General features: G+C 43.8%; 1 protein-coding gene across 2 annotated transcripts in view; it reads right to left on the reverse strand.

Moving 5' to 3' along the window:
- LOC138662352 (phospholipid-transporting ATPase ID-like) overlaps positions 1–17,459 on the reverse strand; it is a 283,179-nt gene that overhangs the window by 83,853 nt on the left and 181,867 nt on the right. For both annotated transcript variants that reach the window (XM_069747882.1, XM_069747872.1), the window contains exons 4-7: positions 16,830–16,943; positions 15,731–15,829; positions 15,375–15,436; positions 4,165–4,237 (exon numbers count right to left, since the gene is read on the reverse strand). In XM_069747882.1, coding sequence (XP_069603983.1) covers positions 4,165–4,237; positions 15,375–15,436; positions 15,731–15,829; positions 16,830–16,943 — 348 coding nt within the window. The remainder of the gene's footprint in view (positions 1–4,164; positions 4,238–15,374; positions 15,437–15,730; positions 15,830–16,829; positions 16,944–17,459) is intronic.

Raw genomic sequence — 17,459 nt, forward strand, 5'->3', positions numbered from 1 at the left:
TGAGGGCCATAAACCATAATGGAGCAGTGTACGGGGGCATATACTATGGAGCATCTTATGGGGGCCATAAACCTTTATGGAGCAGTGTACGGGGCATATAATATGGAGCATCTTATGGGGGCCATAAACCTTTATGGAGCAGCGTATGGGGCATATGGATGGGAGCAGCAAATTACAGAACGGTGGCGCAGGATGGGAGCAGCAAATTACAGAACGGTGGCACAGGATGGGAGCAGCACATGACAGAACGGGGCACAGGATGGGAGCAGCACATGTCAGAATGGGGGCGCAGGATGGGAGCAGCACATGTCAGAACGGGGGTGCAGGATGGAAGCAGCACATGACAGAAGGGGGGCGCAGGATGGCAGCAGCACATGTCAGAATGGGGGCGCAGGATGGGAGCAGCACATGTCAGAATGGGGGCGCAGGATGGGAGCAGCACATGTCAGAATGGGGGCGCAGGATGGGAGCAGCACAAGACAGAATGGGGGCGCAGGATGGGAGCAGCACAAGACAGAATGGGGGCGCAGGATGGGAGCAGCACATGACAGGATGGGGACGCAGGATGGAAGCAGCACATGACAGGATGGGGACGCAGGATGGAAGCAGCACATGACAGGATGGGGACGCAGGATGGAGCAGCACATGCCAGAATGGAGACCATATACCAATATAAATGCTCACCACCCGGGCGTAGAACGGGTTCAATAGCATATATATATATATATATATATATACATATATATATATATATATATATATGTATATATATATATATATATATACAGTTAGGGCCAGAAATATTTGGACAGTGACACAATTTTCGCGAGTTGGGCTCTGCATGCCACCACATTGGATTTGGAATGAAACCTCTACAACAGAATTCAAGTGCAGATTGTAACGTTTAATTTGAAGGGTTGAACAAAAATATCTGATAGAAAATGTCGGAATTGTACACATTTCTTTACAAACACTCCACATTTTAGGAGGTCAAAAGTAATTGGACAAATAAACATAACCCAAACAAAATATTTTTATTTTCAATATTTTGTTGCAAATCCTTTGGAGGCAATCACTGCCTTAAGTCTGGAACCCATGGACATCACCAAACGCTGGGTTTCCTCCTTCTTAATGCTTTGCCAGGCCTTTACAGCCGCAGCCTTCAGGTCTTGCTTGTTTGTGGGTCTTTCCGTCTTAAGTCTGGATTTGAGCAAGTGAAATGCATGCTCAATTGGGTTTAGATCTGGAGATTGACTTGGCCATTGCAGAATGTTCCACTTTTTGGCACTCATGAACTCCTGGGTAGCTTTGGCTGTATGCTTGGGGTCATTGTCCATCTGTACTATGAAGCGCCGTCCAATCAACTTTGCAGCATTTGGCTGAATCTGGGCTGAAAGTATATCCCGGTACACTTCAGAATTCATCCGGCTACTCTTGTCTGCTCTTATGTCATCAATAAACACAAGTGACCCAGTGCCATTGAAAGCCATGCATGCCCATGCCATCACGTTGCCTCCACCATGTTTTACAGAGGATGTGGTGTGCCTTGGATCATGTGCCGTTCCCTTTCTTCTCCAAACTTTTTTCTTCCCATCATTCTGGTACAGGTTGATCTTTGTCTCATCTGTCCATAGAATACTTTTCCAGAACTGAGCTGGCTTCTTGAGGTGTTTTTCTGCAAATTTAACTCTGGCCTGTCTATTTTTGTATTGATGAATGGTTTGCATCTAGATGTGAACCCTTTGTATTTACTGTCATGGAGTCTTCTCTTTACTGTTGACTTAGAGACAGATACACCTACTTCACTGAGAGTGTTCTGGACTTCAGTTGATGTTGTGAACGGGTTCTTCTTCACCAAATTAAGTATGCGGCGATCATCCACCACTGTTGTCATCCGTGGACGCCCAGGCCTTTTTGAGTTCCCAAGCTCACCAGTCAATTCCTTTTTTCTCAGAATGTACCCAACTGTTGATTTTGCTACTCCAAGCATGTCTGCTATCTCTCTGATGGATTTTTTCTTTTTTTTCAGCCTCAGGATGTTCTGCTTCACCTCAATTGAGAGTTCCTTTGACCGCATGTTGTCTGCTCACAGCAACAGCTTCCAAATGCAAAACCACACACCTGGAATCCACCCCTGACCTTTTAACTACTTCATTGATTACAGGTTAACGAAGGAGACGCCTTCAGAGTTAATTGCAGCCCTTAGAGTCCATTGTCCAATTACTTTTGGTCCCTTGAAAAAGAGGACGCTATGCATTACAGAGCTATGATTCCTAAACCCTTTCTCGGATTTGGATGTGGAAACTATCATATTGCAGCTGGGAGTGTGCACTTTCAGCCCATATTATATATATAATTGTATTTCTGAACATGTTTTTGTAAACAGCTAAAATAACAAAACTTGTGTCACTGTCCAAATATTTCTGGCCCTAACTGTATATATTAACCAAATATTCAAGATGCACATAATGAATCTATGGGATCGGAAAGTTAGTCAGGGTAATGCAGTTCCCTCATAATAGAAAGAATATACGAAAGTGGAGTACTCCTGATCATTGCTAGCAGAAAGAAAAAATGGAGTAACCATAAACCACAAAAAGTGAGGCAAAAGAAGAAATGTATTAAAAAAAATAATTTACATTAAGATATCACGTACCAAAGAATAAGTCATGAGAACAAAGGAGGAACAAACAATAGGGGGATATACTCTAAAAAGATGATATATATGGGATCAGAAACACAGAGTAATGATAAATTATGTACGGTAAGTGCAGCCATATCAATATACTGCATATTGATCATAAAATGTGACATTAAAATGTCAGGCATCGGGTATTAATTATTCAACATATTATCATTTTAATTATCCAATATGTTAATATTACAATCTGCAATTTAATGCTGAGACAATCCGGACTCTAGAGTGAGAAAAACTCACAAGTTTTGTTGCTAGCATGTGGTATATAGTAATTAACCCCTTCTTGATGGGGCGATTTTCCATTTTGTGCAATTTTGTTTTTTCATCTTCTTCTTCCAAGAGCCATAATTTTTTTTATTTTTCCATCCACACGGCCTGTTTTTTTGATGAGTTTTACTTTTGATAGACACCATTCATTTTATCATATGATGTACTCGATAGCAGGCAAAAAATTCCAAGTGTGGCAATAAAGCAAAAAAAAAAAAGCGCAATTATTTTTTGGGGGGGTTTTATTCACCATGTTCCCTATATAGTAAAACTGACCTAGAAATATGATTCTCCAGATCAGAATGATTATGCAAATACTAAACATGTATAGTACTGAAAAAAACCAAAAAAAAATTGTGAAATAAAAACAATTTCACGTGTAAGATTTTGAAGTTTTGGTCGATGAGGCTTTGTGAAGGCGTATTCTTTGTTCACAGAGTTGACATTTTTATTGATATCACTATGGCCGAAAACGGTAATTCTGACGTTTTGATTTTTTTCTCGTTACGCTGTTTAATGATTGTGATTTATTTTATATTTTGATAGATCGGACATGAAGGAGCGCAACAATACCAATTATGTGTATTTCTTTTCTTTATTTTTAAAGGGAGATAAGTTGGAAAACTTTGAAATATTTTTTTGTTTTCTTCAAAACATTTTTTTTCCACTTTCTACTATATTTCTTAGCTTGAAGTTGCAATCATTTGTACTATACACAAGAATACCATAGTATTCATATCTACAGCAAAAATCACTTTCCTTCATAATGTAAGACGGGGCTGAACTTGTTTTGTAGAAATAATCAAAACTATGAAATGGAGTTATGGATAAAGGCTGGAACAAAAAAAGTTCAACTTTCATGTTAGGATATGGCTATAATATCCTTATTTTAGCACAAAACTGTTAGTGAGTGCAAACATTTGTACTGGGACATAAAGAGACAGAAGTTTGGACACGGACACGTCACTGCTTCCTCAGTGTGAGAGGTGGAGAGAGGCGGATGATTCGGGGTAGGGACACAGAGCGTTACATATGGCTGCTAGAATGAGCAACGACTGGCGGTAAGTGTAGGAGGAGTTTGTTAATTAATTTTGTTTAAACAGTTTGTTTACTTATTCTCCTTTATTTACAAATAAGGAATGTTTCCGGTTATTCCAAATGAATGATGACCATGAATGAACGTAAAGTATCAAACTTACCGTCACAAAGTTGTTGTTTTCCAGTTTTATGATGTCGCCCACTTGTACTTTCATCCATTTCTCACTTGTAAACCTGAAGAAATCACTAATTGAGTGACATGAAATATCCAAAGCATCAATCCCCTGATGAGCGGAGCTCCGCACGATCACCGCACCGTTCTTACTCGACTGAGACTTTTCAGATCCAGTGGGTTTTTTGCACTATTAGATTATTTATTACTTCTATATATAACTAGTAGTGTCACAATGAGGATTCGCTAACCAGAGAACTTTTACTGTATCCTGTAATAGATTTATTTAGGGGTTGTCCAGTCTTGGGTTACAAGTCTGCAGTCACATTATATGACTGCAGACCTGTGAGTCCTCACTGCTCGCCCAGTGCACGCTGTCAGGATTCTACCAGGAGCGGGCGAGCGCATGACTAAAAGTATGCGATTTGGTGACCTGGTGGCCTTACTCAATATATGTGAATTAAGAAAGGCTTGGCAGGTCTATTCGTAATGTGGCTGAAAGTATGCATATCGAATACTTGAGGTCATACATGCCACTACCATAGGATCCTGACAGCATGAACTGGGGTTGCTGTGAGGACTCACAGGTCTGCCTTCATAGAGTGACTGCAGACTTGTACCCCAAGACTGTGGGGCTAAGGAGGGTTTAAATAAGGCGTACTTTACTGCACAGGTCTGAACAGTGACTACTGCTTTGCTGCATTGTCAAGTGGAGTCAGAGGTAGCCTGAAACCCTTCTCCTTTCCAATCAGCTGCTCAGGCTGATGTTGTGCCATCCCCAATGCTTTACACTGCTGTCAGCTGCTTTACTTCTGCTGTACATAAGCATAAAGTAATCAGGAAAAGAATAATAAAAGACTGCAAGCAACGCAAATAAAAATAAATAAAGGGAATTTACACTGTTCAGCGCTGCATCAGAATGCAGACTCAGCCTATAGGGATATGTACACCTATTACCTATTACTAGTACTTCACTATTGGACAACCCCAGTTTTATCAATTCAGGACCCCATGTGGGGTAAAGTCAGTAAATACTCACCTCCCGCAGCTGTTCCCGGAGAGTGCCGTGATTTGTTGTGTCACAGGCAGGCTACAACCTATGAGCGGCCATCGTCAGCTGCAGCCTTTACTATTTGGTCATAGCGGACCTAGCTGATGGCATATTGTTGAGCCGCAGCGGACGAGTGGCTGCAACAAGGTCACCGCCGGGACAACAACACCAACATCGTTGGAATAGCGTTCCTGCTGGAAATCAGTATAGGTTGTTTCTATTTGTGGAATCCTGAATTGATTAAGCTGGGGTTGTCCTGTATTGAACAATCCCTTTAAATACACTGTACTGTTGACATTAATATATGAAGCATATGTAGTAATTAACTGTACCCCCTACGTACAACCCGTGATGCAATGACCGATGCTGCAGCTAGGGGGTGCTGTGTGTGCTTCTCAGGATACGCATGGAGGTGTAACTGTAATGGTGATAATGAGTTAGTGACTGGCATTATTGTAAATGGCTGGTATGTGTCGCAGAGGGAGTCTGCACTGTAAGCCAGTAATGTTGTTGTTCTGAGCCCTGTAGTCCCACAAGTATTTGTATAATTGCAAAGGGAGGCTTGCAGGATTAGTTGTAGACCAGGGCGGGTCTGACTAACCACACACACCTCCCACCCAGGGGAGAGGTTACAGATATATAATGTGACCATGGTGGTCACATGAGAGAGTGTGTAAGCCCTGGAAGGCTTGTGTGTTGAGAGGTCCTGTGTGTGGACCGGATCCCTGAATAGCACACTGAGAGGCCGTGGACCTGAAGGCTTGTTTGTTGGGAGATCCTGGGAGTAGGATCGGATCCCTGAATAGCACACAGAGAGGTCGTGGACCTGAAGGCTTGTGTGTTGGGAGATCCTGGGAGTAGGATTGGATCCCTGAATAGCGCACTGAGAGGCCAGGGATCTGAATGCCTGTGTGTTGGGAGGTCCTGTGCGTGGACTGGATACCTGAATAGCGCACGGAAAGGCCGAAGGTGCAGAGTCGGTGACGGCTACTGTGTTGGGGAGCTACCGATCTTCGCAGGGTCTGGACTGTCGTGAGTGCCCTGGTCGCAAGGACAGTGATCCCTGTTAGGCTGCTTCCCAGGAGTGTGGACTGACAAGGAGACAGCGTGTGGAGCAGGAGCTTCAGTAAGGTAACTCAGAGTTGGAGAACTGTGTACACTGATGAGGGTCAGTAATGAACTGTGTGGTCTCCCATGGTAACTGGACGAAGTGAGGTCCGTCGGGTTTAGAGACTGCGAACCAATATCGTGTGCGCTATATGAGTAGAGACATCATTACGGCATACGGACACCCCAGGGAACTAGTCAAGGAGGACTGGCGGGTGTAGTGTCTGAACTGTGAGTTAAAGCCGTATATGAAAGTATCTAGGTTAAAGCTGCAAGTTAATGTTATCTGTTGGTGCCTATTGTGTGACCCGGTTTATGACTGCATCATTAACCGCATGGACTGTTGAATAGAGAAAATCGTGCCTGTGTGACTGAATCTCGTGGCTAAGCGAGTGTTCCCCAACACATGCAGTAAGCGCTATCTTACATATGGTGGAGAATGCAGACAACAGTCCAGAAAGCATGTGTGGAGGTGATTGCTGTAACTCGGCAGGTTACGAAGTTTGTTGTGGATCGGCGGGTCCACGAAGCTTACAAGCGTCTGGCTGTAACTCGGCAGGGTTGCGAAGTTTGCTATGAATCGGTGGGTCCACGAAGTCTGCGGTGCAGAACCTTGTGGAGAGGAGCTGCAGTTGCAGCAAGAAGTTCTGCAGCAGCCGGAGCTACAGTGGCAGCAGCAGTGGCTTGTGATCGGCAGCCGGAGGTGCCGGCGGTTTGTGATTGCAGCAGGAGCTGTGGCAGTACCAGCAGGAGCTGGTGAGGTGTCATAAAAATATTGGTGGTCCAGGTCGTACAAACTCTTAAAGGGCAGTGCGACCCTAAGAGATGTTTTGTTTGTACTGTACCTAAGAGTACCATGGGAAGTCCATGGGGTGTACCCCAGGGAAGGGGTGGTGTCCCTAAAAGTAGGCGGTGACCCAAACAGGGAAGGTTGCCCAAAAAGGGGTGGAGTCCCAAAAAGGGGTGGTAACCCAAACAGGGATAGTTGCCCAAAAGGGGGCGGTATCCCAAAAGAGGGTGGAGTCCAAAAAGGGGGCGGTGAGCCAAAAAGAGGCGGCGGCGAATGTGCCATTGGACAGTAGCTGGGAGCAGAGAAGTTCCTGCAATGCAGGTCCATGCTATACGGTGGATTGCTCGGCCAATAAGGCGTCACGACACTGTTCCTCATGGCTAGATGGGGAAAGTGTGATGGGGCCGATAGACCCGGGGAGTAGAGTGTCTTTGATGAGGATCCCTCCTGAATGTTCTGTGTCACCTGGAACAGGGTCGAGAGTGAATGGCTCCGGTGGGGACATTAAAAGACGTTTGACAGCCTACCTCTACATTGACGCGACTGAGGGGTCCATGTACCAGGAAGTGACTGAAGTCCCGGACTTACTATACACTATGGTAATAGGGCGGGACATGGAAGCCCTATGGGATTAGTGGATAAAAGGGAAAGTCTCGGTAGAAATAATGTGTATGGGAGGTAGTAATGCGGAGAATGCGCCCCCTAGAGTTGACAGTCCTAAAGTAGGCATGACCAAGGAAAATGGTGGACGGGCCCAACTAAGTGACACGACGGTGGCAGTAACACCTCCCAAAACTGATGGGTCAGACATACGGATGACCAGACGAAAGGATGCGTCTGCCCAACTTACTGACCTGACGTCCCCTGAAGTGTATGAGAGTATGGCTGATGATGATGTGGTAGTTAAACAGAGTGGAGCTGACACCCAGATAGAGAGTAATTTGAGGGTTCACCATACTGTGGGGTGTGACAACGACTCCGGGGGTGACTGTGACTCTGAGAAAGTAAGGGAGTACAGTAAAGAAGAGCCCCACAAGGAGGGCAAGTCCTTTCATCGCCGGAGAAACAAGGGCCACAAAGAAGTTGTTCAAGTGACTATTGGTGATAATAGAAGGTCGTGTACTTCTACCTCCCAAATGAGTTCTCTTTCAGACGCTGAAGAGATCGGGAAGGAAGGTGTCGTGTCATTGCCCCCAGCAACCGCTAGGTTGGAGTCGGATGACCGGCCAGTTGATGGCGCTGTAGGAGAAAAAACCTGGAGAATCCACAAAGATCATGAAGAACTGACCCACAGACCCACGTCTGCGGTGACAGAGAGGTGTGAAATAGCGGAGTATGGTGAAGGCTCCATAGTACCTGATGCTGAAGAGCTGGAGTTCTCTGAAGTTACCAAGAGTCGAGAGGTACCTGAGGGTGACCGGGCCAAGAGCCCAGCAGAGACCCTAGAGGTGGTCAAAGGTGATAGATGGAAAACCCAAGAAAGAGTTGAACCTGCGGATGAAGAAACAGGTGGGCAAGATGGCCCATCTGAATATATATTTAAAGAAGTGATGGTGCGACAAGTGCTAGCCAAAAGAGAACAGGTTCACGAAATAGAGCTGATTAAAGAGACAGTGAAAGAACTTGTCGAACGAGAAAGGGTCCTGAGACAAGTGGCTGAGCACAGGGTGGATGAGCTGGAGAAGGAAGTCTCTGAGCTCAGAGGTCACCTGTCCACGTGGCAAAGTGTGTATAAGGACTTAAGGGAAGATGTGCAAGAGAAGCATTAAGAGGTCTTCCGCCAGAGAAGATGGTGGTCGCAGACTTACAGTGGCAGTGCCAGAGAGGTTACGAGGTGAAGCGGCCAATGCCCATCTTAGCCAGGGGCACGGAAGAGTGTAAAGTAGAGGAAGAGTTAGCACTAAAAGCAGAACAAGACAGTCACCTGGTCGTGGCAGATGTCTTGATGGAAATATCTGAGGCAAAACGGGAGCCGTCCGTTCGTGAAGTAAGTGAGACCTCGCTCTTCAAGTGCGTGAAAAAGATACCTGAGGACGTGCGGGATGCATGTACCAGTGAGGGTGTGCATCAGACCTTTAAAAAGGCATAAAAGCATGAAGTGTGCACTGGGCACCAGAGACGAAACAGTTGGTGATACTGTCGACTAAGGAAGTCACAGCAAAGCGGGTGGCTATCCTGAGAGATACGCACCTACAATGCCTCCACACAAAATGGATGATCCTGTTGAGGAATAAGGAAGCAGCTCGACGTGTGGAGCCTGCAAAGAGAGCTCAAAGTTGGCTGGGCTTGGTGGAAGACATAGTGCAAGTACCCAGAAATCTGGTTGGGAAAGTCATTGGAAGACTTGGAAAAGTGATGCAAGAACTCGTGAATAGATCCAGTGTGGCTAGAGTGAGGATTCCAGCTGATGGTGAAGTCCAGGTAGCTGGTGAAGATGGGATGGTACCATTTGTCATTGTTGGCTCAATGGAAAGCCTTACGTATATGCGAATACTCCTCGAATATCGGGTGACATAAATGAAAGAGCAGTTTAGACTGGACCGACTGCAGGTTAATAAACAGCTGCAGGACATAAGGTGGTGGCCGCCTTCAACCCAAGGAAAAGGGAACAAAAAGGACACTCCAAATAATGGAATGGCTGACCGCCAAAGACATTCAGAAAGACAAGGAGGTCGAGTATCTGAAAGTGGAAGTTCTACTCCCAGTACAAAACTAAGGGACTTGGACAGTAGCGGACGCAGTAACGAAGGGTCAGACTCAGATCAGTCGCTAGGCTCGACTGGACGGTGGACGCATGACCGCAACAACCGTGAGTGGCGGCCATGGAAAGAACGGTCACATGAAGGGGCGCACTCGGAAAGTGTGGTGACGAAAGGTCTGGTGACACAGACAGACTGTGACTTAAGGGCCAAAGCTCAAGGCCTACATGTGACCGCTGGGGGCGGGGTAAACCTAACAAGGGTGTGATGATGTATGATGCTCAAAACCAACTGAGACGGTTCTCTCGACTGGTAGGGCAAGGTAACGTGCGTGACCCCTCTAGAGACCCTGGGTGTATGACAGGTGTTCAATCCCACAAGTTGGAACAGAGGGGGAAGGGGTATGTGATGCAGTGACCCGTGCTGCAGCTAGGGGGCGCTGTATGTGCTCCTCAGGATACGCATGGAGGCGTAACTGTAATGGTGATAATGAGATAGTGACTGGCATTATTGTAAATGGCTGGTATGTGTCGCAGAGGGAGTCTGCGCTGTTAGCCAGTAATGTTGTTGTTCAGGGACCTGTAGTCCCACAAGTATTTGTATAGTTGTAAAGGGAGGCTTGCAAGGTTAATTGGAGAGCTGGGCGGGTCTGACTAACCATACACACCTCCCACCCAGGGCAGGGGTTACATATATATAATGTGACCATGGTGGTCACATGAGAGAGAGTGTGTAGGCCCTGGAAGGCTTGTGTGTTAAGAGATCCTGGGAGTAGGATCAGATCCATGAATAATGCACGGAAAGCCCGAATGTGCAGAGTCGGTGATGGCTACTGTGTTGGGGAGCTACCAACCTTCGGAGGATCTGGACTGTCGTGAGTGCCCTGGTCTCAAGGACAGTGATCCCCATTAGGCTGCTTCCCAGGAGTGTGGATTGACAAGGAGTCAGCGTGTGGAGCAGGAGCTTCAGGAAGGTAACCCAGAGTTGGGAACTGTGTGCTCTGACGAGGGTCAGTAATGAACTGTGTGGTCTCCCACGGTAACTGGATGAAGTGAGGTCCGGCGGATTTAGAGACTGCGAACCAATGTCGTGTGCGCTATATGAGTAGACACATTGATACGGAATATGGACACCCCTGGAAACTAGTCAAGGACGACTGGCGGGTGTAGTGTCTGAACTGTGAGTTAAAGCCGTATATGAAGTATCTAAGTTAAAGCTGGAACTTAATGTCATCTGTTGGTGCCTATTGTGTTTCATGAAGTATATAATGAACTGTGCATGACCCGGTTTATGACTGCATAATAAACCGCATGGACTGTTGAATAGAGAAAATCGTGCCAGTGTGACTGAATCCCGTGGCTAAGCTAGTGTTCCCCAACACATGCAGTAAGCGCTATCTTACAAACCACACCCATTATTCACATGTTTGGCACCAATTTTATGCATATTTATATGTGAGTTTGTCATACTATTTGCATTAGTGCAACTGATCTGAAGAAGGGATATTAACCCCATATGTTACCAATAAAACACCTTGAAATGAGCTACATGAGGCGCTGGCAACAGAAATTTTTTTAACTTCATCATATAGGATTCAATTAAGGCTGAGTTTTAGGATCTTTTTTATTTATGTAAGAACAAACACTGGCGCTCCAAAAAAATTCCAATGGAGGAGAAATCCTCTATGTAGAGAGCTGCTGGCGAATATAACAGGTTCTGTGTATACCTGTTAACTGTATAGTATGCTTGCTAGTATGGATAGTATTCGCTGCGCTATTTATATATGGAACAGTACATAGAAAAAACCTGAATAATAAAATACACTTACTGCTGATATCGTCGGTGATATAGTGAATTGTAGATCCTAATCTGGTACCATTTACAAGTAGAATCTTAAAAAATAAATAAATGGATTAAAATTTTATAGCAACTCTGGTTCTAAGTGAACCAGGATAATGAGATGCATATAGATAAATATACAGATTTACTTACGTAATTTGTCATTAAAGGTATAGTTTGCCGAAGATCCAAAAATGCTGTGGATAGCGTGTTGCTAAGGGATGCTCTTCATCATAGGATTTAAAATTTCCCACTGATTAAACAGATTTGTATTAATAATGTGGGGATATATGTAGTTTAGATCTGTAAATGTTTGGTATACTTACTAATATTTTCGTTGGTGATATAGAGAAGGACCTTAGGCTACGTTCACATTTGCATTTGTTGGTGCAGCGTCGTCGACGCAATGCACAACGCATGGCAAACGCATACACAACGCAGCGTTTTTGTCCTATACAATTGAAGATCCAAAACGCCCCCAAAAAATACATTTAGTCAAAAGATGCATGCGTCAAAAAACGCGGCTCAACGCAGGCACCTGCGCCCTATGCGTTTTTCATAGACACTAATGTGTTTTTTTGGCGCATTTACGACACAGGTGCGTTGCATGCGTTTTTCTTCAGAAATGTGATGCATCAAAACTGCAACCTGTAGCATCGTCCGTGTCCTATCTGGTGCGCCAAAAAAATGCATGCGTCATAAAACGCATGACAAGGCATATGGCGCATGTCCATGCGCCCCCCATGTTAAAGATAGGAGAGCATGATGCATGCGTCGATATGCGTCGACGACGCTGCGCCCCACGGCGCAAATGTGAACGTAGCCTTAGAAGCAGGCAATGTAGTTATACTGTGCAGGGTCCGTTGGCAGAGATGTTTTGCTCAAGGACATGTGTCCCGTGAATTTGAGTACGGAGGGACCTTCCCTTTCCCATTAGCAACACGCGATCCGCAGCATTTTTGGATCTTCGGCAAACTATATCTTTAATGACAATCTAAGTAAGTAAATCTGTATATTTATCTATAATCAAACAAAGTCCAGCTGACCATCGTCGACATCCTTGGAGACTCGGAGCACGGAACCGCTGTGTCAGGGCATAGAAGAATCAAAGAAATGACGAGGAATCCAGCTCAATGAGATAGTGAAAAAAAACCTTTTCTTAGTCATGACTAAGGCCGGCTTCACACTTGCAAGTTTTACGGACGTAAGAGCGCAGAAACTACGTCCGTAAAACTCGCAAAACATACGGCACAATTATTCTCTATGTCCCTGCTCCTATCTGCCGTATTAAACTGATCAGTATTATACGGCTTTCTACGGCCGTAGAAAATCGCAGCATGCTGCGTTTGTCACCGTATTGCGCAAATAAAACGTCAATGAAAGTCTATGGAAGCCCCAAAAATACGGATCACACACGGACCAGCAGTGTGACTTGCGAGGAATACGCAGCGGTGTTAGAGAGAAAAGCCGGTAATTCAGTGCGGTGTACAGTAAAATCACACTGACAGCTTCCAATAGAATAGGTAGAATAAATGTGTACACATAGAATAGGTATATATATATATATATATATATATATATATGTCAGTGAGACACATATATATATATACAGTATATATATTAATATTTCTTCCAGCGCTAGACAGCTTTAAAGCCGGTAATTCAATTACCGGCTTTTGCTATCTCCTTCCTAAACCCGACATGATATGAGACCTGGTTTACATCCAGTAAACCATCTCATATCACCATTTTTTTGCATATTCCACACTACTAATGTCAATAGTGTGTCTATGCAAAATTTGGCCGTTCTAGCTAGTAAATTAAGGGGTTAAATGGCGGAAAAAATTGGCGTGGGCTCCCGCACAATTTTCTCCGCCAGAGTAGTAAAGCCAGTGACTGAGGGCAGATATTAATAGCCTGGAGAGGGTCCATGGTTATTGCCCCCCCCCCCCCCCCCTGGCTAAAAACACCTGCCCCCAGCCACCCCAGAAAAGGCACATCTGGAAGATGCGCCTATTCTGGCACTTGGCCACTCTCTTCCCATTCCCGTGTAGTGGTGGGATATGGGGTAATGAAGGGTTAATGTCACCTTGCTATTGTAAGGTGACATTAAGCCAGATTAATAATGGAGAGGCGTCAATTATGACACCTATCCATTATTAATCCAATACTAGTAAAGGGTTAAATAAATACACAAACACATTATTAAACATTATTTTAATGAAATAAAAACAAAGGTTGTTGTAATATTTTATTGATCGCCCAATCCAATCACTGAAGACCCTCGTTCTGTAACAAAAAAAACATAATAAACCAACAATATCCTTACCTTCCGCAGATCTGTAAATCCATCTGAAGGGGTTAAAATATTTTGCAGCCACGAGCTTTGCTAATGCAACATTGCTCATGTCTGCAAAACCCCGGAGAATGTAGGTAAAGTAGGTCAATGACCTATATTTACCTGCATTTGCGGTGAGGCGCCCTCTGCTGGCTGTTCCTAGATCGTGGGAACTTTCCTAGAAAGCTCCCTGGCTCGAGATCATAAGAGGCGCCCTCTGCTGGTTGTCCTCATATGAACTCGACCGGCTTTCTGCTATATCGCGCTGGATGAAATATAAATATATGTACATATATGTGTCTACTGACATATATGTATATATATATATATAGACAGTATATATATATATATATTTTTTTTTAACACATGGATCCCTTGTATATCCGTATGTCGGTTTTGCAAGCCTGCGATAAAAACACGCAGTACGGCTGCCATACGGATTACATACGGAGGATGCCATGCGCAAAAAACGCTGAAACACCCTGCCTACAGAGGAGCTACGGACCACTATTTTCGTGACTTTTCAGTGTATTACGGCCGTAATATACGGACCTTATTTTCATACGCTGAGTGTGAAGCCGGCCTAAGGGGGCTTGATCACCAGAAACGCGTTGATATAGCATTTTATTCTCTGTAATTGCTGATGTTTTTATCCTCCACTGAACACATTTTCCAAGTGAATAAAGAAAAGCTTTTTTTCACTATCACGTTGAGCTGGATTCCTCATCATTTCTTTGATATTCATCTATATGCATCTCATTATCCTGGTTCACTTATAATCAGATTTGCTATAAAATTTTCATCCATTTATTTATTTTTTTAAGATTATACTTGTAAATGGTACCGATTTAGGATCTACAATTCACTATATCACCGACGATATCAGCAGTAAGTGTATTTTATTATTCAAGTTTTTTCTATGTACTGAGTTTTAGGATCTGCTTTAAAGAGGAATTATCACCAAGTCAGAAGTGGCCATTTTTGCGCTTATTTTATTCCCACTGCTCCCCTGATTATTACATTTTTAATTTTTTCTAAATCCACCATACGGTTCAAGAGATATCGGTCTTTTTATTTAGTGCTATTTTTTATATTCTTTTCCGTGGGGGCGGAGCTTACAGGATCCCCTGGGGCGTGGCTTTAGGCTGCTCCGCATTATTACCATATCTCTGGATCCGTATGGCGGATTTTAAAAAAACAAAAATCAGAATACTCAGTGGAGCAATGGGAATACAATAAAAGCATAACTGGCCACTTATCACCTAGAGACAGGTCCTCTTAACAGTTGGCAGTGCATGCTGAGTAGTATATTATTATATACAGTGCTAAACAAGTGCTAAAGTTAGAAGGCTGCCAAAAACTGCTGACCACTTACCCTCCTCTACTAAGTACCTGGACTGTCCGATTATTGACATGGTTGTCACTTTTGTGTCGATACTGAAACAATAAAATAAAATTATTCAGAAATCCAGGGGAAAACACATAGAAGTTTAGGAAATAAACCACATTTTATGAAACTATCTCCCTACATCTTAATATTAATTAACAGAAATTGTAACAAATCGTACAATGTGGAGAGTTAGATATCATATTATTTTAAAACTGACATTTTATTTATTGGGGATTGGGATTGAAATGGTTAATATTAACCTAGTGACTATAAGGTTAATATAGAAAAACTGGCAAATCACATTACAGTTTGCACTAAATAAGATAAGACTAGAATCTTACAAAATCATCCATGGCATCTTTTACTGCGGACACAGTGAGCACCAATACCAATGGGACTACGGTAGTAAACCATGACAGGGAAGACACTTGAGGAATGAACTGAGAAGGGAAAATAAAATAGATTTTTTTTACACATTGAAAAACATAGTTATGACTCACATCCACACACGAGTAGTAATCGGTCATCTCCTGTTTGCTGTGTCATAGCAGCTTCCTGCACCTGACACTAGAGGGAGCTCTCGGCATATACAGAGTAGTGATACAAATTCAAATACAAAGAGCTCCCCCTAGTGGCGACTCCAGGCAAAAAGTATCATATTATTCTTTAAGTCAGAGAAGAAGAACTCCTCTATACAAATGTTTTAATAGATTATTCAACATAAAGTAATGGAATTAGAATGGTGGACATCCATGATACAAAAGCTATAGAACATTTATGAAGCTCCTAGTAGGGAATGAGGCTCAATGTGATTTTTTTTCCATGGAGCCCTATGGTTCATGTGTATACCCTTGTCCACAGCTACATTCACAATTCTGATGGCAGCCTAAATTTATTAACCAGCGAATGACTCTTTATAGATTTCTTGTGAAGCCCGTGCCCCAAAAATGGAAAACGACAGCTATGTGGCATCGATTTTCATCATAAGGACGCAGTAAGACTGAGGACTGAGATAGGACTACAATGCACGGACTGGCCGGTGGGTCTACCCACCCGAGCGTGACAGCTTCATAGAAATATATAGAGATGTCACGCATGGGTAGGGAGACCCACCGGCCAGTCCGTGCATCGCAGTCTGATCTCGAGCTGATTTATACAGCCGTCTGACTGCACCTTAATTGACCCTAATTTTTTGCATATGTGACAGTAGATCTGTGAGTCCGTGAGCAGCCTCATCCCCTCCCGATAAGACCTGTCCACTCTTTAGACAAGGAGCAAAGGAATCCAAAAATAAAATAACACAATTTTGAGCCACTAGGATTTGCCCCCTAAAATATGAAGCTTTCCAACAGCCAAAAACTGGAGCAGGGTCCATCATACTTACATGTCAGGACACTAGGCTCCATAATGAGCCCATCAATATCTAAAAGAAATACTCACCTGCAGGATGAGGAGGAAGACGAAATAGGCGTTGGCCACTCGCTGGAACTGCTCAAAGAGGTTGAGGGGCAGGAAGGTAAAAACATTGTATTTGGAGGTCTTGATTTCATTGGTCTGCAATTAAAATAAGTAAATAAATGAATGAACAGGTAAATACTGTACACAGATGAATCAATAGGAAAATAAACAAATAATTAATAAAAACGAACGGGTAAATAAACAGATAAAAAGGAGCCGGTTACGCATTGTAAATTTCACCCAACACAATGACCTCTCTGTAGACGGCCATGACTGAATCCTTCCCACCGTAGATGATACAAGACATCCTGTGTTATGACTAGTAACAAGATGGGTGGCTCAGGGGTTCACCCTGCAATCATCGGCCGCTGGGTCCGCACAACAGCTGTGGAGATTACATGTTCTTCCGTTTTGCATTTCGTCTGGGTACTCCAGTTTAGGCTACATGCAAAAGAACATATTTTCCGTCAGTGCTCTCTGCGTGCAACGGACTGCACGCGGACCGATGTTTGTCAATGTACAAGAGGAATACATCCCTGTTGAAAAAGTCCCAACATGCATTGGTCTCACAATGCCAGCTCCAGTGATGGTAGCAGATACTTCCCGTATGAG

Source organism: Ranitomeya imitator, chromosome 1, assembly GCF_032444005.1.
Source record: "Ranitomeya imitator isolate aRanImi1 chromosome 1, aRanImi1.pri, whole genome shotgun sequence".
NCBI lineage: Eukaryota > Metazoa > Chordata > Amphibia > Anura > Dendrobatidae > Ranitomeya > Ranitomeya imitator.